We start from the raw sequence: 21,550 nt of genomic DNA, 5'->3' as shown, positions 1-21,550 counted from the left end.
TCCCAAGCACTTAGTATAGTGCTCTGCACACAGTAAGTGCTCAATAAATACAATTGATTGATTGACTGATTCATAGGTACAAATCAACCAGGTTGGACTGATTATTATTATTCAGTCTCTGTCCCACATGGGGCTCATGACCTAAGTAGGAAGGAGAATAAGGATTCTCATTGAATTCATTCCCATTGAATGAAGATTCAATACCTCCTCTCCCTGCTACTTAGACTGTGAGCCCCATGTGGAACTTGATTAGCTCATACCTACCCAGAGCTTAGTGCAATAGTTGGCCAATAGTAAATGCTTAACAAATACTACAATTATTATTATTGTTATTTTTATTATTGTTGTTGTTGTTAATAACATAATAACATGCATCACGTTAAGGGCCACAAGGAATTCAGCTCTTCATTCTGTCCAAGGCCTGGATTCCTGAGGTATTTTGATGAGAAGGAGAAATGTTTAAGTTGGAGATGTCTTCAGCATTCTTCAAAGTCCTGAGAATCCTATTCCTGTGTTCCTATTAATTGCCTTTAAGAGTGGACACTAAAGCTCTTCCTGAAATTGCTCTGGGCATTCCTTCCCATCACGTTGGCTCCTGAGGGCTATCTCAGCACCATGAAATTAGAGAAGCAGCGTGGCTCAGTGGAACGAGCACGGGCTTTGGAGTCTGAGGTCATGGGTTCAAATCCTGGTTCTGCCAATTGTCATCTGTGTGACTTTGGGAAAGTCACTTAACTACTCTGGGCCTCAGTTACCTCATCTGTAAAATGGGGATTGACTGTGAGCCCCCAGTGGAACAACCTGATCACCTTGTAACCTCCCCAAGTGCTTAGAACAGTGCTTTGCTGTTGTCAATGGAATTTCCAATTTCCAGTTACAGTGATGATAATGATATTCCTGAAACATTTGCATTTGGCAAGGTGTGAAAATAAATCTTATACATTATTGGACCAATGACACATTTGCATGAAAGTTTGATTGTGAGTTTAAAAATGACAGAATCATTTTGCCTTCAGAGGAGGTGTGTGCAGATGATAGTCTTTGTCCTCAGCCATAAAAGCCTCTTCTTAAATCTCTATGAGGCAAATATCTTCTGTGGATGTTGAAAAAGACTTACCAAGAATGTTGCTGGCCTGGCCAACAGATAAGGTATAAGAGAATCTCATGTTTCATATCCATTCATTCATTCATTCATTCATTCAATGGTATTGATTGAACACTTACTGTGGGAAGAACACTGTACTAAGCACTTGAGGAGCATAATATAACAAGAAACAGACACATTCTCTGATCACAACAAGCCTACAATCTAGAGAGGGAGACAGACATTAATGTAAATAAATAAATTACAGATATTCAATCGTATTAATGAGCATGTGCATAAGTACTTTGAGGCTGGAAGGAGAAATGGACAGGGAGCAAGTCAAGGCAATGCAGAAGAGAGTGGGAGAAGAAGAAAGGAGGGCTTAGTCAGGGAAGGCCTCCTGGAGCAGATGTGCCTTCAATAAAACTTTGAAGGAGGACAGAGTAATTGCCTTTCAGATTTGAGGAAGGAGGGAGTTCCAGGGCAGAGGGAGGATATGGACGAGGGGTCAGCAGCAAGATAGTCGAGATCAAAGTACTGTGAGAAGATTAGCATTAGAGGAGCAAAGTGTGCAACCTGTGTTGTAGTAGGAGAATATCCAGAAGGTGATTACTCTCATTTGAAAATGGGCTCCCCTGTAAGCCTGGTTTCATAACCTGTGGCTTCTACACCTACTTGGAAAACCTCACCTCAGCCACTAAAACTGGGGCAAATTACCAGCCATTTTTTACAAAAGCATCAGAAAGATGAATGTGTTCTTGAGAGCAAGGATTAGGGACACCTTGCTTTTTTTTAAACGTTATTTAAGGAAACAAAGAAATCTCAGACCATTCAATAGATGGTACCTCATTTCCATTTATCACAAACTGGTATCTACTTACCCTTGAAATACCAGCCCTCTATCCATAGTACCAATTCAGTCTTTGAATAACATTCTACATAATAACAATAATAATGTTGGTATTTGTTAAGCACTTACTATGTGCCAAGCACTGTTCTAAGTGCTGGGGTAGATATAAGGTAATCAGGTTGTCCCCCGTAGGGCTCATAGTCTTCATCCCCATTTTACAGCTGAGACAACTAAGGCACAGAGAAGTTAAGTGACTTGCCCAAAGTCACACAGCTGACAAGTGGTGGAGCCGGGATTAGGACCCATCACCTCTGACTCCCAAGCCCGGGCTCTTTTCCACTAAGCCACACTGCCCGCAACCTCACTGGGCATACTGCATATACATATCGGCATTCTAAATGATTGTATAAAACATTATAAGGCACCATCAGGAAACTCCCTCTACCCCATAGGGTATAGCACCTTTTAGTCCTTTTCCCCAATTTGCACCTTTCTATAGTAATAATAATGATGATGGCATTTATTAAGTGCTTACTATGTGTAAAGTACTGTTCTAAGCGCTGGAGAGGTTACAAGGTGATCAGGTTGTCCCACGGGGGGCTCACAATCTTAATCCCCATTTTACAGATGAGGGAACTGAGGCACAGAGAAGTCAAGTGACTTATCCAAAATCACATAGCTGATAATTGGCGGAGCCGGTATTCAAACCCATGACCTCTGACTCCAAAGCCCGGACTCTTTTCCACTGAGCCACACTGCTTCTCTGCAGCTTCTCTTCTATCTTACTTAGAAGTTTCTCTTTATCTCTTCTATCTTCTCTTCTCCATGCTGCTTCTCTTCTATTTTACAAGGCTATCTTGATGGAGGAGTTCATGTTCCCTGCCTTCCAGGTTGCACTGTAGCTGGATGGCTTATTGTCCAGTGAGGCTGTTCTAACCTGTCTGTAACTGTTTGTCACCATGTAGACATTGCTTGTAACTCTTTTAGCCTATTCCATACCCCAAGATATTGTTCTTCCCCATGGTTTATGCCCTTTACACTTTTTCAAACTTTCCCAACGGAAATGATTTAGGGTTTCTCTCTCTCTACATGGCTCCTTCTTTCTGCTTCCAAACGCTGAATTTGGGCAGAAGGTGGCAGTGTCTGAGCGTCTATGCTCTAGCCCCATACCTGCTTTTAGGGAAATTTTGTCTGTGGTTACAGCATGACACTAAAGAGGATGTTACACAAAAGGTTCTCAGCCAAAGAGGATTGGACTTTTGAAACTAATCTTTTGAAATAATACGTAACAGGTGATTTAAAGCTATAAGCCTTAAATGGAAGTGTGGGACCGTGCTCTTTGAGCTCAGTGGAGTTTCAGGGGTTCACTGGCAGAAAGAGTCCTCAGGAGAGGGTCACAGGTCCTGATCCCAGCTTCCTCAAGAAGAATGATTAAGCTCTTTTGGGCCTCGTTGGGAATTGGTTTGCTCCAGATTCTCATGCATGGCCTTGGGTGCTTTTGAACCTAGGATAGTGAGCTTTCTGGGGATCTAACCCCTGAAGATTCAGGGCAGGTGGCTGCCCTGATTGTGCCTGCTCTGTCCTGAAACTGGCCCCAGGAAGACCCTAGGCTGGGACTGATGATCCTCTGTGTTCCCAGATAGCCAGGATGCTGGCTTTCTTGCCCCCATCATTTCTGGTCCATGTAAAGGAACCCAAGGCAGGATGGACTGTTGACCCCACAGACCTCAGATACAGCCTGAAAGGATGTCTTGTGCTTGGCCACAGAGCAACCTCATGGCCCAGACTTTACCCTTCCCCTCCAATTCTTTGGCATGCTGTGAAGAGCTGGTATGTTTATTGTTTGTCCCATTTTACTCCAGATTCTCCAGAACATATCTTCTCCTATAGATGTACTTGTTTCAGATAATGTTGGTATTTGTTAAGTGCCTACTATGTGTCAAGCACTGTTCTAAGCACTGGGGTAGATACAAGGTAATCAGATTATCCCATGTAGGGCTCACAGTCTTCATCCCCATTTTACAGATGAGGTAACTGAGGCCCAGAGAAATTAAGTGACTTGCCCAGTGTCACACAGCTGACAAGCAGCAGAGCTGGGATTAGAACACATGACCTCTGACTCCCAAGCCAGGGCTTTTCTCATTAAGCCACACTTCTTCTCTAAGCCACACTGTTTCTCAGATAATATTTAAATCCCATGAGCACTAACTTCTGAATGTCATCCCCTGCCCATTCTCTGTTCCCTTCCCTACTTCCCCCATCCTTCGGCTCTCAGCCCTAGAGTTGAGGTAATCATTTTGCCTTCAAACATAAGGAAGCTTGTACAAGCTCCACCCTCCATTCTAGACCTCCGTCACCTTGGCCTCACTCAGAGCCTCCCTTCTGTGGTACTGATTGTAGAAGGTCAACTAGGTAGGCACTGTCTTTCAAAAATAATTTGTGGTAGGGAGGGGAGAAGGCCAGACGGTAAAGAAGTGAGAGGTTTAAGTGACAGGGGAAGGGATGAATATGATAGTGTTTCCTCCCCCAGCTTCTCCCACCCCAATCTTTGGGTCATAGAGACAATTGCTTCCACTGACCTTTAGGCTTGGCTTCCATGTTAATAAACTTGGGGGACTGTGGCCGATTTGATTATTGTGTATCTATCCCAGCACTTAGCACAGTGGTTAGCAGAAAGTAAGCAAATATCACAATTATCATTAACATGGGTTAATATACTATCAATCAGTCATATTTACTGAGTGCCTATTGTGCACAGAGCACTGTACTAAGCCTTTTAGGAGACTATACTATAACAGTATAACAGACACATTCCCTGTCCACAATGAGCTTACAGTCTAGAGGGGGAGACAGACATTAATATAAATAAATAAATTACAGATATGTATGTAAGTGGTGTGGGGCTGGGAGGGGACATGAATATAGGGAGCAAGTCAGGGTGATGCAGAAGGGAATGATAAAAAGGAAATGAAGGCTTAGTCAGGGTAGAAGTCTTGGGGAAGATGTCCTGAATAAGGCTTTGAATGGGGGAAGAGAAATTGCCTGTCAGATATGAAAAGAGAGGGTGTTCCAGTCCAGAGGCAAGATATGGGAGAGAGATCAAACGCTTAGTACAGTACTCTGCACACAGTAAGTGCTCAATACATATGATTGAATGAAGGTTGGCAGCAAGATAGATGGGATTGAGGTATAAGTAGGTTGGCATTAAAGAAGCGAAGTGTGTGGTCTGGGTTGTAGTGGGAGAGTAGCTAAGTGAGGTGGATTGGGCAAGGTGTTGGAGTTCTTTAAAGCTAATGGTAAGGAGTTTCTGATTGATGCAGAGGTGAATGGGAACCACTGGAGGTTCTTGATGAGTGGGGAAACATGGACTGAATGTTTTTGTAGAAAAATGATTTGGGCAGCAGAGTGAAGTATGGATTGGAGTGGGGAGAGACAGGGGGCAGAGAGGTCAGCAAGGAGGCTGTTACAATGAAGTAAGATAGGATAAATACTTGGATTAATGAGATAGCAGTTTGGATAGAGAGCAAAGGACAGATTTTAGCAATGTTGTGGAGGTTGAACCGACAGGATTTAGTGATAGATTGAATATGTGGGTTGAGTGAGAGAGAAGAGTCAAGGAAAATGTCATGTTCATGGGCTTGTGAGACAGGAAGGATGATACCTGTGCTGTCTACAGTGATGGGAAAGTCAGGAGAAGGACAAGATTTGGGCAGGAGGAAGAATTTTGTTTTTGATTTGTTAAGTGTGAGGTGATGGCAGGACATCCAAATAGAGATGTCTTGAGGGCAGGAGGAAATATGAGACTTGAGAGAGGGAGAAAGATCAGGCTGGAGATGTAGATTTGGGAATCATCCGCATATTAGTGGTAGTTGAAGACATGTGAGTGAATGAGTTCTCCAAGGGAGTGGGTATAGATGGAAAATAGAATAGAATAGAATAGGATAGAATAAGAAAATAATTTGTGTATAGATAGATGGAGAATGTACATTAATAGGCATATGCATATATGATTAAGGCATTGTCCTTCAGTATAAATTACAAAGAGAAACAGTGTGGCTTAGAGGTAAAAAACACAGGCCTTGTAGTCAGAAGACCTGAGTTCAAATTTCAACTTTACCTCTAATTTCAATTTCAGGGTTCTAATCCTGGCTCTGCTAACTGCCAGTTGTGTGAGATTGGACATGCCGTTCATTATCATTATTCATTATTATTATAATAATAATGATGGCATTTATTAAGCACTTACTATTTGTAAAGCACTGTTCTAAGCGCTGGGGAGGTTACAAGATGGTCAGGTTGTCCCATGGGGGGCTCACAGTCTTCATCCCCATTTTACAGATGAGGTAACTGAGGCACAGAGAAGTGAAGTGACTTGCCCAAAGTCACACAGCTGACAAGTGGTGGAGCAGTGATTTGAATCCATGACCTCTGACTCCAAATCCCATGCCCTTTCCACTGAGCCATGCTGCTTCTCTTTCTCTGTGCCTTAGCTTTCTTATCTGTAAAATGGGGATTGAATACCCGTTCTTCCTTCACCATAGGCTGTGAGTCGCACGTCAGGCAGGGACTGTGTCAAATCTGATCGTACCAACTCTGTCGTGTTGTACTCTCCCAAGCACTTAGCACAGTGGTCTGCACAAAGTAAGCACTCAATAAATACCATTGAATGAATTATTGATTAATTGATCTACCCCAGGTCTTAGCCCAGACCTGGACATAGTAAGTGCTTAACAGATACCACAGTGATGATGATGCTAGTTATACTTAATGGGAAGTGGATTTTTAGTTTTAGAAAATAGATTTGTCCAGTTCAGGTTGAGCAGAAGCCTTTATAATTCAATTCTCTACACTACTGAACTCTCCTTTCCATCTGTTTCTTCTGAGTCCACCACTTCTGAGACCACCACACTTTTCAATTAATCTGACTTCTTGAAAATTAATGCAAATTTTTTTTGTGCCAGAGAAATTCTAACTACTTCTTCCTCAGGCTTGAGAATCTATAATGAGGTAGAAGATCAACAATTCTTTGTTGAACAGTCACTGCGGTCCCTGTTGACGGCAATTCTTCAGAATGAAATGTGATGAATTTATTATTGTTTGCATCATCCATTTCTAATTGAAGATGCCTTTCCAGTTCAAAATCTGCTTTTCTTATCAATGTTCTGTAATCTCATGCAAATTCATTCAATCATATTTATTAAGCACTTACTGTGTGCAGAGCACTATACTAAGCACTTAAATTGTGAGCAGAGAGACCCTGATCCAAGACTCATTCTTTATGATTGCTTAATATCAACATGGTTAGGAGGCATTGGGAAAGGATTTACTTATTATTCATTCATTCATTCAATTGCATTTATTGAGCGTTTACTGTGTGCAGAGCACTGTACTAAGCACTTGGAAAGTACAATTTGGCAACAGAGACAATCCCTACCCAACAAAGGGCTCACAGTCTAGAAGGGGGAGACAGACAACAAAACAAAACAAGTAGACATGTTAGAACTTCGAGGCTGTTTGGGCATAGGTGTTGGGTGGTTGGATCATGGGGTGGTTTTTCCCTAGATATGACTGTGCAGTGTTGTGTGGGCCCTCAGTAAATTTTATGGGAAAAACACAAGCTCACAAAGGGCTTCTACCCTGTAAAATGTCAGCTGTTTCCTGGAACTGGATGAGTGGGATGAAAAATCAGTATCATTAATCCTAATGACCGCCTAAACAGAAACTGACTCCACCCAGGAAATAGTTCAATCAGAATGCTCTTTAACATATTCATATTGGAAAACTCTGGACTGTTTTGTGTTCCTGTGGTTCCCCTTGAAAACTCATTTCAATAATGGTGGTTGCTAGGTATTAAGCCAGAGCAATATTGAATGGCAGAAGCTGATTGCTTGTATTCATTCTTCAGTCAATAGGGAAAACTCTCTGTCTCCACAGCCCTTAAGATTATCCTCTTCCACCCCTGGGGAGTGAAAGCAGGAGTGTTTGAAACAGAAGAAGCCACCCTTTGAGGAATCTAGGCTCTGACCTAAGCCTACAGAGCAGGAAAGAGTAGCCTGATTATATTCCTCCTTCCTCCAGGGTCCACTTTCCTGCCTGCTTCGAAACAAGGATGCCCTGATTCAGTTGGTGTCAATGCCAGATATGGGGTGGAACCAAAGGCAACTCGATTATGAGTGCTCAAGTGGAAATCTTCAGAGACACCTTTGCAGATGTCAGTCACAAAGTCTGGGTGCTGGCAATATTTGAATCCTTAAGGAATGTTTACATAAATGGTAGGAGGAAGTGTAGGTCCAGAAGTTTAGAATATTTTTTGTGGTTTGTTGACGCAATATTAGCTATCTCTAAATCCTGGTCTTTGGATTCACCATGGTTGGATGGACTCTGTTCGGGCTCTAAGACACTGTACTCTGTCATCCCCTGACTAAACCAACTCCCTTCCCTTCTGTGCCATCTTTGTGCTTGGATCCATTTCCTTTGGGCATTTGGTATCCACCCTACTCTCAGTCCCACAGAACTTAAGTACAAATCCAAAAAGTGTTTGTTTATATTAATGTCTGTCTCTCGTTCTTGTAAACTCATGGTGGGTAGAGAATGTGTCTACTGACTCTGTTGTACTCTACTCTCCCAAACATTTATTACAGTGCTCTGCACACAGTAAGTGTTCAGTATGTACCAATGATTGATTGGGGTGATTGTGTCAGAGTTGGAAAAACGTTGAATGGTTCTCTGATTCAGTTCCTGATTCCAGATGTAGCAATGGTCTCACTGAATCTTTGTTAGTCCTTTGTCAAAGGTGACTTTGACGTAGTTCAAACTGCAATTGTGCATTCTCTGATTGTGAAAGCATGTTATCCTCTAGCAAGGGGTAAAAAAAAAGCTTCTATAGCCAAGATAATTAAGGGCTGTGAGCCAGCAGCTCACCCTTGTAGTAGAAGTAGTACTTACTAAGTACTTCCATGTGTTAAACACTGTACTGTGCCTGAGAAAGAGCATACATGTGGGAATTAGATATGAACCTTATCCCTCTAGGGGTCCCCAATGTAGGAATATTGCTGGGAGAGGGGACTGGAGAGAGACGCATCCAGAGCAGTGAAACAACAAAGCATGTTTAAAACAGCCTAGGGGACAAGGACAAATGCATGATACACATGGTCTATTGGATAAAGCAAGGGCCTGGGAGTAGGAAGGACATGAGCTCTAATCTCAGCTCTGCCACTAGTCTGCTCTGTGACCTTGGGCAAGTCACATAATTTCTCTGTGCCTCAGTTCCCTGATCTGTCAAATGTGGACTAAAACTGTGAGCCTCATGTGGGACAGGGACTGTGTCCAATCTAATTAGTTCGTACCTGCCCCAGCTCTTAGAACTGTGTTTGACACATAGTAAGTGCTTAACAAATATTATTATTATTATTATTATTATTAATATTAATATTAATATTATTATTTTGGGACCTCTGCCTAGAAAGAAGAATTTCAGGCTCCTCGTGATTCAGGGCAGGGTCTATGTCATTCCTGAAGCCTAGGCAATGGCTACCACATATGGTTATATGAGGCCTCCTGCTGTAGTGTCTGCTCTCCTTCTTGCAGCATGCCAGGGGCAGGCAGTTGAGTAGTGGAGGCTGAGATCACTCATGGAGGCAAGGCTGCAAATTGCCTGATGTTTCTCTCAGCCACATTGGAGAATCCCTAAAAGATATTCAGTGATTCCATCTTGTCCCCTCCAAGACTTCCCCTAGCAATATCCCTCACCCCGTCTTTACCTCTAGTGCCCATCCAGTGCTCTTTTTCACTCCCAAAATAGCCTATTTACTGAACACCAATCTCAGCAATCCCACCTCCAACCCCTTGCTTACTCCTTTCCCCCTGCCTAGAACTCCTTCTTCCTTAAGATAGGCCACCACCATTCCATTCTCAAAATGCTTCTGAAATCCCACCTACTCCAGGAAGTGATCACTACTTTCCATCACCCTCTTTTATGTTATACCAACGGCCACTCAGCGCACTCACGTATAGTTCAATGCAATACTTCACTTGCTTATTACATTTTCCATGCTTTTACTATTATTTTTAAAAAATTGTGTAGGCTTCAATCAATGATCAATTAATGGTATTGACCAATCAATCAATCCATCAATGGTATTACTGAGCACTTACTGTGTGCAGAGCACCATACTAAGTGTGCAGAGCACCATACTAAGTGCTTGGGATTGTACAATACAACAGAGTTAGTAGACACATTCCCTTCCCACAATGAGCTTGCAGTATAGAGATGAGTTTACAGTCTAGAGATTATGATGGTATTTGTTAAGCACTTACTGTGTGCCGAGCACTGTTCCAAGTGCTGGAGTAGATACAAGGTAATCAGGTTGTCCCAAGTGGGGCTCACAGTCTTAATCCCCATTTTACAGATGAGGTAACAGAGGCAGAGAGAAGTTGATAAGCAGCGTGGTTCAGTGGAAAGAGCGTGGCCTTGGGAGTCAGAGGTCATGCGTTCTAATGCTGGCTCTGCCACTTGTCAGCTGTGTGACTTCGGACCAGTCACTTAACTTCTCTGTGCCTCAGTTACCTTATTTGTAAATTGGGGATTAAGACTGTGAGCCCCACGTGGGACAACTGATTACCTTGTTTCTACCCCAGTGCTCAGAACAGTGCTTGGCACATAGTAAGCACTTAACAAATACCATCATTATTATCATTATTATTAAGTGACTTGCCCAAAGTCACACAACTGACAAGTGGCGGAGTTGGGATTAGAACCCATGACCTTTGACTCCCAAACCCCTGCTCTTTCCACTAAGCCACACTGCTGCTCCACACTACTTAGAGATGTAAGTCTGTTGATGCTCCTGGTTGTCTTGGTTAGGATTGATGATCATCAGTAGCTCTTTATTAAGCTCTCCCAAGTGCTTAGTATGGTTCGGTGCTCTCGCTACACAATAATAATAATATAGTATTTGTTAAGTGCTTAACTATGTGCCAGGCACTGTACTAAACACTGGGGTGGATACAAGCAGGTAGGGTTGGACACAGCCCCAGTCCCACGTGGGGCTCACAGTCTCAATCCCCATTTTATAAATGAGGTAACTGAAGCCCAGAGAAGTGAAGTGACTTGCCTAAGGTCACACAGCACACAAGTGGTGGAGTTGCGATTAGAACCCATGACTTTCTGATTCCCAGGTCTGTCCTCTATCCACTACGCCATGCTGCTTCTAGATGTTCAATAGATGTTCAATAATTTTGCTGATTGATTCATTGATTGATGGCTGCAGTGAGCATGCCAGTTTATACCAGCACTTTAAAGAAAGCCCAAATCTACAGTACAGAAGGCACAGGGTTGTTTGTGAATTTCTCTCCACTGTTTTTGTCCACTGTGATGCAGCAGGAATTGGACCCAGATTGCCGGTGTGAAGAGTCTGAACCGGGGAGGTGAGGAGGAAGGTTGGAACGGGGAGATGGAAGACTGGAGGGGAGATCGAGAGGGGATGAGGAAAATGAGAAAGTATTGACTGAAGAAGGAGAGGAGGGGGGCATAGGATGGAAGGGGTGAGAGTAGGGGCAATTGGGAGGCAGCAAAGGGACGACTGAGGAGAAAGAGTGGCAAAGGGGAGGATTGGGAAGGAGTGAGAGGGTGAGGGAGATGGAGCTTGGATTGGGTGGGAGCATGCCTGGGAAGAGATGGCCAGTGTGAGAGAGGGATGGAGGGCGGATGGTGGAAGGGGAATAGAAGGGCCCAGATTGGGCGTGAATGGATGGGGAAGGCAAAAAAACTGGAGGATGGAGACGGGGTAGAAAACTGGTGCTGCGGAGGGGCAGGGCGAGGGAATGTCCCCGGCAGGTGGTTTCAGCAGGTGGCGGGCGGGCACCTCGCCAGGCGGGGGGTGGGCGGGGCTTGTGCCCCCCAGGCCCCGCCCTTGCAGCCCCCGCCCCTCCAGGCCCCGGGGGAGAATGGGTTTCTCCAACGGAGCGGCGGCGTTCAGCGCTGCTTCCTTTCCCTTTCTGCACGAGCCTGTCGCCTCTCTCCGCCGTCTCCCCGGCTGTCTGCAGGCAGCTCTGCTCCTTCCCCGAAGCGGGGGCTCAGGTAAGCGGAGCCCACTCCTCGCCCTCCTCCTCCTCCTCCTCCTCCTACTCCTTCTCTTCCTTCTCCTCCTCTTCCTTCTCCTCCTTCTCTCCTTCTCCTCCTCCTCTTCTCCCTCTTCTCTCTTCCTCCTCCTTCTTTCCTCCTCTTCCCCCTCCTCCTCCTCATTTCCTCCTCCTCTTCCTTCTCCTCCTCTTCCTCCTTCTCCTCCTCTTCCTCCTTCTCCTCCTCTTCCTCCTTCTCCTCCTCTTCCTCCTTCTCCTCCTCTTCCTTCTCCTCCTCTTCCTCCTTCTCCTCCTTCTTTCCTTCTCCTCCTCCTCCTCTCCCTCTTCTCTCTTCCTCCTCCTCCTTCTTTTCTCCTTTTCCCCCTCCTCCTTCTCCTCCTCCTCCTCTCCTCCTCCTCTTCCTTCTCCTCCTCCTCTCCTCCCTCTCCTCTCCTCTTTCTCCTTCTTTCCTCCTCTTCCTCCTTCTCCTCCTCTCCCTCTTTCATCCTCCTCCTCCTTCTTTCCTCCTCTTCCTCCTTCTCCTCCTCTTCCTCCTTCTCCTCCTCTTCCTTCTCCTCCTCTTCCTTCTCCTCCTCTTCCTCCTTCTCCTCTTCCTCCTTCTCCTCCTTCTTTCCTTCTCCTCCTTCTTTCCTTCTCCTCCTTCTTTCCTTCTCCTCCTCCTCCTCTCCCTCTTCTCTCTTCCTCCTCCTCCTTCTTTCCTCCTCTTCCCCCTCCTCCTTCTCCTCCTCCTCCTCTCCTCCTCCTCTTCCTTCTCCTCCTCCTCTCCTCCCTCTCCTCTCCTCTTTCTCCTTCTTTCCTCCTCTTCCTCCTTCTCCTCCTCTCCCTCTTTCATCCTCCTCCTCCTTCTTTCCTCCTCTTCCCCCTCCTTCTCCTCCTCCCCTCTCTCTCCTCTCCTCTTTCTCCTTCTTTTCTCCTCTTCCTCCTCCTCCTCCTCTCCCTCTCTCCTCTCCTCCTTCTCTCCTCCTCTTCCTCCTCCTCCTCCTTCTCTCCTCCCTCTCCTCCTCCTCCTCCTCCTCCTCCTTTCTTCCTCCTCCTCCTTCTCTCCTCCCTCTCCTCTCCTTCTCCCAGTCTTGTTCTCCTGTCCCTGCCGCCCCCTTCTGTGATGGTTGCACTATCCACCCCTGGCTCCTGTCATTCTCCCCCAGAGGGACATCAAAGGCAAAGCAAGCAATACCATTCCCGGCTTCCCCCTTTGCACCTGGAATTCCCTACCTCGGCATGTTACCAGTTTCTTTAATAGTAATAATAGTGATGGTATTTGTTAAGCACTTACTATGTGCCAAGCACTGTTCTAAGCGCTGGGGTAGATACATGGTTATCTGGTTGTCCCTCATGGGGCTCACAGCCTTAATCCCCATTTTACAGATGAGGGAACTGAGGCACAGAGAAGTTAAGTGACTTGCCCAATGTCACAAAGGGGACAAGTGGTGGAGCGGGGATTATTCATTCATTCATTCAATCGTATTTATTGAGTGCTTACTGTGTGCAGAGCACTGTACTACGCACTTGGGAAGTACAGGTTGGCAACATATAGAGACGGTCCCTACCCAACAGTGGGCTCACAGTCTAGAAGGGGGAGACAGAGAACAAAACAAAACATATTAACAAAATAAAATAAATAGAATATGTACAAGTAAAATAGAGTAATAAATACGTACACACATATATACATATATACAGGTGCTGCGGGGAAGGGAAGGAGGTAAGGTGGGGGGATGGAGAGGGGGAGGAGGGAGAGAGGAAAGAGGGGGCTCAGTCTGGGAAGGCCTCCTGGAGGAGGTGAGCTCTCAGTAGGGCCTTGAAGGGAGGAAGAGAGCTAGTTTGATGGATGTGGGGAGGGAGGGCATTCCAGGCCAGGGGGATGACGTGGGCTGGGGGTTGATGGCGGGACAGGCAAGAACAAGGCACGGTGAGGAGATTAGCGGCAGAGAAGTGGAGGATGTGGGCTGGGCTGTAGAAGGAGAGAAGGGAGGTGAGGTAGGAGGGGGCGAGGTGATGGAGAGCCTTGAAGCCAAAGGTGAGGAGTTTCTGCCTGATGCGCAGGTTGATTGGTAGCCACTGGAGATTTTTGAGGAGGGGAGTAACATGCCCAGAGCGTTTCTGGACAAAGACAATCCGGGCAGTGGCGTGAAGTATGGATTGAAGTGGAGAGAGACAGGAGGATGGGAGATCAGAGAGGAGGCTGATACAGTAGTCCATGGGATAGGATGAGAGCTTGAACGAGCAGGGTAGTGGTTTGGATGGAGAGGAAAGGGTGGATCTTGGCAATGTTGTGGAGCTGAGACCGGCAGGTATTGGTGACGGCTTGGGTGTGAGGGGTGAACGAGAGAGCGGAGTCGAGGATGACACCAAGGTTGCGGGCTTGTAAGACAGGAAGGATGGTAGTGCCGTCAACAGTGACGGGAAAGTCAGGAGAGGGCAGGGTTTGGGAGGGAAGACAAGGAGTTCAGTCCTGGACATGTTGAGTTTTAGGTGGCAGGCAGACATCCAGATGGAGATGTCCTGAAGGCAGGAGGAGATGCGAGCCTGGAGGGAGGGAGAGAGAGCAGGGGCAGAGATGTAGATTTGGGTGTCAGCGTAGAGATGATAGTTGAAGCTGTGGGAGCGAATGAAGTCACCAAGAGAGTGAGTGTAGATCGAGAACAGAAGGGGACCAAGAACTGACCCTTGAGGAACCCCTACAGTAAGGTGGTGGGAGGGGGAGGAGGAGCCTGCAAAAGAGACTGAGAATGAATGACCAGAGAGATAAGAGGAGTACCAGGAGAGGACGGAGTCTGTGAAGCCAAGGTTGGATAGCATGTTGAGGAGAAGGGGGTGGTCCACAATGTCGAAGGCATCTGAGAGGTCGAGGGGGATTAGGATAGATTAGAGAGATAGATAGATTAGAACCCAAAACCTCTGACTCCCCAGCCCGTTCTCTTTCCACTAAGCCATGCTGCTTCTTTTCAGGTCCTGGACTGTCTGAGAGATGGATGGCAGGATAATCTGGGTCACAGAGGGAAAATCCTTGAGGACACTACAACAATACGTGGAGGTCACACAGGACTAGCTGTCAGGAGATCTGACTCTGCCACTGGTCTATTGAGTGCTCAAGGTTCTATTCTGGGTTTACTTCTTGGTGGCATTATTTAGAGATTTAAGATTCAGTTTTCTTCAAGATCCAGGAGAAGTTACTCTAGATTTAAAATCAATTGGACCCTGGAATGTTAAGACTGTGTTATAAAAATTTAATTGAAATTTTAATCTGCAGCATTTATGGTTTTGCTCTTCCAGGCTTCTGATATTCACACCTATCATATGACTCAACTGTTTGAGGCCAGAAAATAGAGTGACTTTATGCACATGTTGAGCCTGAGTAGATTCTTTTGGGTGACTGTTGTTGAATGACAGACCAGGGCTAGTGAAGTCCAATAAAAATTTGAGAGAAGGAGAGTCCAAGATTTTATGATCTTGTTGTATTTTCCAGGGGCCCTTTCCATCAAGGTTGAACCTCTAGTGCCTGCTTTCCTTGAGAAGCAGCTGCCAACTGATGGCAGCCATGCCTTGGAGAATGCTGATCTCTTTCCTTTTCATGCTTATGCACAAAGCCACCCCTGGTGAGTAATAAAAGTGGGTAGATTTGTCAAGGCTTCCAATTGTATTTAGAATGTTAGAAAATTACCTAGGGTACATGGGAGACCACAAGCTAATCCTCATTCATCAGTGTTATTATCTTTCATAAAATCGTGAAACAAAATGGGCATCATCTTGAGTGCTACAAATAATAATGGTATTATGAAGTGCTTATTGTGTGCCAAAACATGGAGCTAGAAGCTGTCCTACATACAAGATATTTAGTTCTGATCTTGTTTCTACCTTACACGGGGCTCTCAGTGGAAGTAAGTATCTTATCCCTACCTTATAGATGAGGAAACTGAGTAGACCAGTGGCAGAATCAGATCTCCTGACTACTAGTCTTGTGTGGCCTCCATGTATGCACCAATCAGTCGATCACTCAATCAATTATTGAGCATTTATTATGTGCAGAGCATGGGGCTAAGCGCTTGGGAGAATGCAATCAATGGCAATGTTCAGTCCATGCCTTCCCACTCCTCAAGAACCTCCGAAGTCTGCTGATCCACCTCTGCATAAAAGAGAAACTCCTTACCATTGACTTTAAAGCACTCAATCAGCTTGCCCCGTCCTACTTCCCCTCACTAATCTCCTACTACAGCCCAGCCCGCACGTTCCGCTCCTTTAGCACCAGTTTACTCACTGTGCCCTAATCTTATCTGTCTCATCGCCGACCCCTATCCCACATCCTATTCCTAGCCTGGGACTCCCTCTTCCCTCCACACACACCGGGCAACCACTCCCTCCATCTTCAAAGCATTGTAAAGGTCACATCTTTTCCAAGAGGCCTTCCTCGATTAAGCCATCTTTTCCCTGAATCTCCCATCTGCATTATCTATGCACTTGGATCTATGACCTTTAGATATTTCACATTAGTCCCCACCCCCAATCCCACAGCACTTCTGTACATATCTTTAAATTATATATTATGAATTATTTATTTATTCACATTAATTTCTGTCTCCCCCTCTACACTGTCAGCTCATTATGGGCAGGGAACATGTCTGCTCATTCTGTTCTGTTGTACTCTTCCAAGTACAGTGCTCTGAGCATAGTAAGCTATCAATAAATACCATTGACTGATTGGTTGATACAATAAAATAGGGTTGATAGACACATTCCCTGCCCTCAGTGAGCTTTACTATCTAGAAGGGGAGTATGATATCACCTATTCTTTCTCCCCTCTAATCACCCTCCATTCCTTATTGAAGACTACAGCTCCCTTGCAAACCCTCCAAAGACAGAGTAAGAGAAAAATAGACTTAAGTTGCAGCAAAAGGGGATTTGGTTAGCTATGAGGAAGAACTTCCTGGTAGAATGTATGAAATGTGTATTTAGAAGAGTCTCCTTAGGTACAAATAGTCCAAATGGGAACTTAGTGTATGTTGCCTCTTAAGATCCTTTTCACTCCTCTGATTCCTCATTCTTCTGTGAAATAGTTTGTGTTCCAGGTGAGATTCTGAGACTAATAGCTCCTCCTATTTCAGCATCTCCAGAAACAATGTGGTGTAAAGAAATGAGAAACAGAAAAGAAATGGAGAAAGAAAGTAAGCACAGACCAGCCCAGTTCCTCAAGCACTAGATCAGTCTAGCTAGGCAGTGGCACTAATAGTGAGGAACAATGCAGTGCAGTAAGGAAAACAAGCTAGTTGAAGGGTCAGAATTTGCTTCTTGTTCTTCCTTTAGTCTGCAGTGGGTCCTGAGGTAGGGTATTCCATATATGCTGAGATACCCCATATAGGAAATAGTATGACTCAGGAGTGACGGGACATTTCAGGCAACCTTAAATTGGCTAGAAGGGTCAGGGAGAAGGATGACGAGTGAAAGAACTCGGTACTGAATCTGTGATGGCTATAGCCTTGAATTCATGCTCCACTTTTTTATTTTCTCTCCTGCCTCAGTTTCATCCACCCTCATAAAATATTTTGAGAAACTCAGCAGGGAAGGGCTGTAGCAGTATGAATCTCAGGCCCAGGAGGAAGTATGAGCATGAAGAAAGCAAGGAAGCAGTGAGGATAAGTAACACAGAAAGGTGGTGCCTCTCCATGACCTGTGGTAATTAAAGGATAGTGATAGCTCGGTTAAATTAAATGCCCAGGGAATCTATCAAACCTCATATTTATTTATTTCAATGCCACCAAATTTGAACTCTTGCATGGTCATATTGAAGAAATTGAATTTCACTCTGCTCTCTTCCCCTACTCATCCTGCATAATAGAGGTGCCAATAACCAGTGAATTAGCCAGATTATAGGAGGCAGGAGAAAGAGAAGGAAAGACAAAGAGGCCAGATTAGATCATCCACCAATTGGATAATTAGTTCCCAGATAATCAATCAATAGCATTTTTGAGTATCACCAGTCATCCCTTCTAGACTGTGAGCCCGCTGTTGGGTAGGGACCATCTCTATATGTTGCCAACTTGTACTTCCCAAGCGCTTGGTACAGTGCTCTGCACACAGTAAGTGCTCAATAAATACGATTGAATGAATGAATGAATGAATTTCTTCCCTCAAAAAAAGACCTTCTCTGCTTCATAAAATGGCTTCTTCCTTGACAATGACACCGGATAGGATGGTGGGCTGGAGAGACTTCTGGAATTCTGGGCTTTTTTTTTTTTTTTTTTGGTTTTGGGCTGTTTTCGGAAAGGAAGTTATATCTCTAGTCATTTACTGAGTGATGTGGAGATCTCCTTCAAATCCCTCTCGGGCTGATTTTCTGAGGATATTTTATCGTTAACTCCCAAATATATAATGATGAATATAACTTTTCCTCTGGTCCTGGGGCAAAACTACATGTTGAAATTACACTGCTCAGTCATCAGAATCAACATGTATGGTTGGATACCTCAGGCAGTCCTGAACAGAAAGTGTTTCAAGTTACAATGAATGACACTCAGAAAACTTCAAAATTTGCACCCTGTTTTAACTTTTCAACACATCAATTTTGACTTTTGTCAATCAAAAGTATTTGCTAAGCACGGACTGTGTTCAGAGCACAGGCATACCATAGAGGATGTGTGGATGTGATCCCAGCCTTCAAGGTTTTTACAGTCTAGTGGGGGAAACAGACACTGAAGTAAATTACAGTTAGGGGGAATTAACCGAGAGGATAGGGTGAGTACCCAAGTGATTAGGGAATAAGCAGTAGGAAGGGGAATAAGGTGGGGAGGTGAGAGAGGGAGGTTTTCTGCAGATGTAATTTTAGTAAGGCTTTGAAGATGGGTTAAGTGGTGGTGATTTCAGTAGGGTGGACTTAGGGTAATAGTCCTAAAGTGCACTTTAGGTCCCTTGACTTCTGGGAGGCAGTATTTTTCCCGGACTTTGTTGGAGGTTGTAGAGAGAAGGAAGCCATAAAGGAGCCAAGTGGGGAAATGGCAAAATAACTCTAAAAGTCACAATTAGACCTGGAAATAAGGGGGTAATTTTCAAGGGGGGTGGCTTACCTGTTCACCAGATAGTCTCAATAATAGATCTATTTTACTTCTGATGAACTAACACTTGCTAGCCTACTGTTAATCCTCAATGACTTGAAATAAATTCAATATTACTCATTTATAATTAAGTACAATATTCTGGGTTGTTCTGGATGCCCTGCTTTAAACAGCTTTGGTTAGGGAAATTCAGTATTGTCCAGTATCGTCCCCATAGGAAAACTGGTTCTGACCAATAATGGCAGTTTTTCAGGAGCCAGTTGTGACATCAGCCCAGGTTTGTTGTTAGCTAGAAATAGAATGGATCTATATAATAATAATAATAATAATAATGGCATTTATTAAGCACTTATTATGTGCAAAGCACTGTTCTAAGTGCTTGGGAGGTTACAAGGTGATCAAGTTGTCCCATGGGGGGGCTCACAGTCTTAATCCCCCATTTTACAGATGAGGTAACTGAGGCACAGAGAAGTTAAGTGACTTGCCCAAAGTCACACAGCTGACAATTGGTGGAGCTGGGATTTGAACCCATGACCTCTGACTCCAAAGCCCGCGCTCTTTCCACTGAGCCATGCTGCTTCTATATGAGAGGAACATTTACCAGGTGGAATTACTCTTGGCTGCTTCAACTGTCCAGATGGGTTCATAGTCTCTGCTGATGTTACTTTAGTGTTTCTCAGAAGTTGTAATGAGTAACTCAGAAAAAACTCTTTGGATCTGTAGGCATGAGAGTTAAACAGTTTTGATCAGAAACCCAGAGGTAAATTACTGACCCAAATTTAGACTTGCCTTAAAACTGCATTGGGTTTAGATTGAGATTAGATTACCCTCCAGGCACAGATTCTATGACTGAACAAAATGGTTTGTTGTTACTAAGGAAATTTTTAGTGATGTAGAAATCCACTAGGGTCTGGGGATGTTGGTTGCTTCAGGGCTATTCATTAGGATATGAAGTTTAGGGGCTTGAGAGACCCTGTCCCAAGAAGAAGAGACATTGCTGATGCTCCCGTTATATGAAACTCAGAAAAAAATTAACACAGAATCCTGAGATAGGTTCACAGCTTTATGGCTGATTAGAGAGGTTCCACATGTGCATTTATGCCAGGTGCATTGAGCTTTAACGTTGAAGAGAAGAAATGTTTATATTGCTGCTAAGGATGAATCAGCTCGCAACTCAGTAATAATATAGCAGTCCTTTAAATCCAATCAATCAATCAATTTATTTATTGAGCCCTTACTGTGTACAGGGTACTGTACAGAGTGCTTGGAAAAGTACAAGTGATTTTGATATGTCTTTGAAGGTGGGCAGAATGGTGATCTGTCATTTATGAAGTGGGAGGGAGGTCCAGGCTAGAGGAAGGACGTGGGCTAAGGCTAGGAGTAGGTGGCAAGATAGATGAGGTTAAGGTAGAGGAAATTGGCATTAGAGGTGTGAAGTATGGGGCCTGGGTTATAGTAGGAAATCAACAAGGTAATGTAGGCGAGAACAAGCTGATTGAGTGCCTTAAAGTTGATGGTGAGGAGTTTATTTTTGATTTGGAGATGAATGGGCAAACACTAGAGTTTCTTGAAGAATGGGGAGATGTGGAATGAGGAGGGTTTTTTTTAAAAAAAAAGATCCAGGCAGCAAAGTATGGACTTCCCAAGCGCTTAGTACAGTGCTCTGCACACAGTAAGCGCTCAATAAATATGACTGATTGAATGAATGAATGAGTGGGGAAAGACATGAGGCAGAGAGGTCAGCGAGGAGGCTGAGGCATTAGTCAAGGCAGGGTAAGTGCAGTAGCAGTTTGTATGGAGAGGAAGAAGCAGATTTTAGTGATGTTGTGAATGTAAAACCAACAGGATTTGGTGACAGACTGAATATGTGGGTTGAATGAGGAAGATGAATTGGGGATAGTGCCTAAGACACAGGCTTGTGAGACAGAAAGGATAGTAGTTCAAAGCATTCAAAGCATTACCTGTTCACTGGGTGTATAATTAGACATTTCACATAAAATTCAGGATAAATCTGACCGTTCCTTACTGGATTACTATGTTATGGTTTGGATTTTGAGGTACTGGCAGAAAGACTTTTAGATGTCACAGGGAATCTTCAGTTACTGTGTAAATGAATGAGTATCACACAGGATAATGTGAGGAAACAGTCAATCTTTGAGGATTTTTGTTTTTTTCTAATGTAGTTAGACTTTAATTTGTGCAGTGTTAAAAGATGCTTTATTCTCTAGTGAGCTACAAAATCAGAGCCTATAGCTGCGCCAACTTTCCAGAAATAATCCAATTAAAATTTTACCACATGTATAAAACTGCACATTTCACAGTTTCCTAATCTGACGCATAATTTGGTGTTACTTTTTCATTCATTCAGTCATATTTATGAGCACTTATTGTGTGCAAAGCACTGTATTAAACACTTCTCTCCTCTCCCTCTCTCCACCTCCTCTCTGTCTTCATCTTCCCTCACTGCCATTGGTTTAGCACAAATTCTGCTAA

At 44.3% G+C, this 21,550-nt stretch overlaps 2 protein-coding genes across 2 annotated transcripts in view; both read left to right on the top strand.

The window, feature by feature from the left end:
- The window catches only part of IL1RL1 (interleukin 1 receptor like 1), a 37,199-nt gene extending 36,600 nt beyond the window's left edge, over window positions 1-599 (top strand). The window contains exon 11 of the mRNA XM_038762837.1: window positions 536-599. Within this exon, the coding sequence (XP_038618765.1) occupies window positions 536-599 (64 nt within the window). The remainder of the gene's footprint in view (window positions 1-535) is intronic.
- An 11,360-nt stretch (window positions 600-11,959) lies between these two features.
- IL18R1 (interleukin 18 receptor 1) overlaps window positions 11,960-21,550 on the top strand; it is a 49,434-nt gene continuing 39,843 nt past the window's right edge. The window contains exons 1-2 of the mRNA XM_038770280.1: window positions 11,960-12,012; window positions 15,481-15,610. Of these exons, the coding sequence (XP_038626208.1) occupies window positions 15,544-15,610 (67 nt within the window). The 5' untranslated portion in view covers window positions 11,960-12,012; window positions 15,481-15,543. The remainder of the gene's footprint in view (window positions 12,013-15,480; window positions 15,611-21,550) is intronic.

Source organism: Tachyglossus aculeatus, chromosome 2, assembly GCF_015852505.1.
Source record: "Tachyglossus aculeatus isolate mTacAcu1 chromosome 2, mTacAcu1.pri, whole genome shotgun sequence".
Classification (NCBI taxonomy): domain Eukaryota; kingdom Metazoa; phylum Chordata; class Mammalia; order Monotremata; family Tachyglossidae; genus Tachyglossus; species Tachyglossus aculeatus.
Note: the sequence above shows the minus strand (reverse complement) of the source record. Positions and strands in the feature narration are given on the sequence as shown.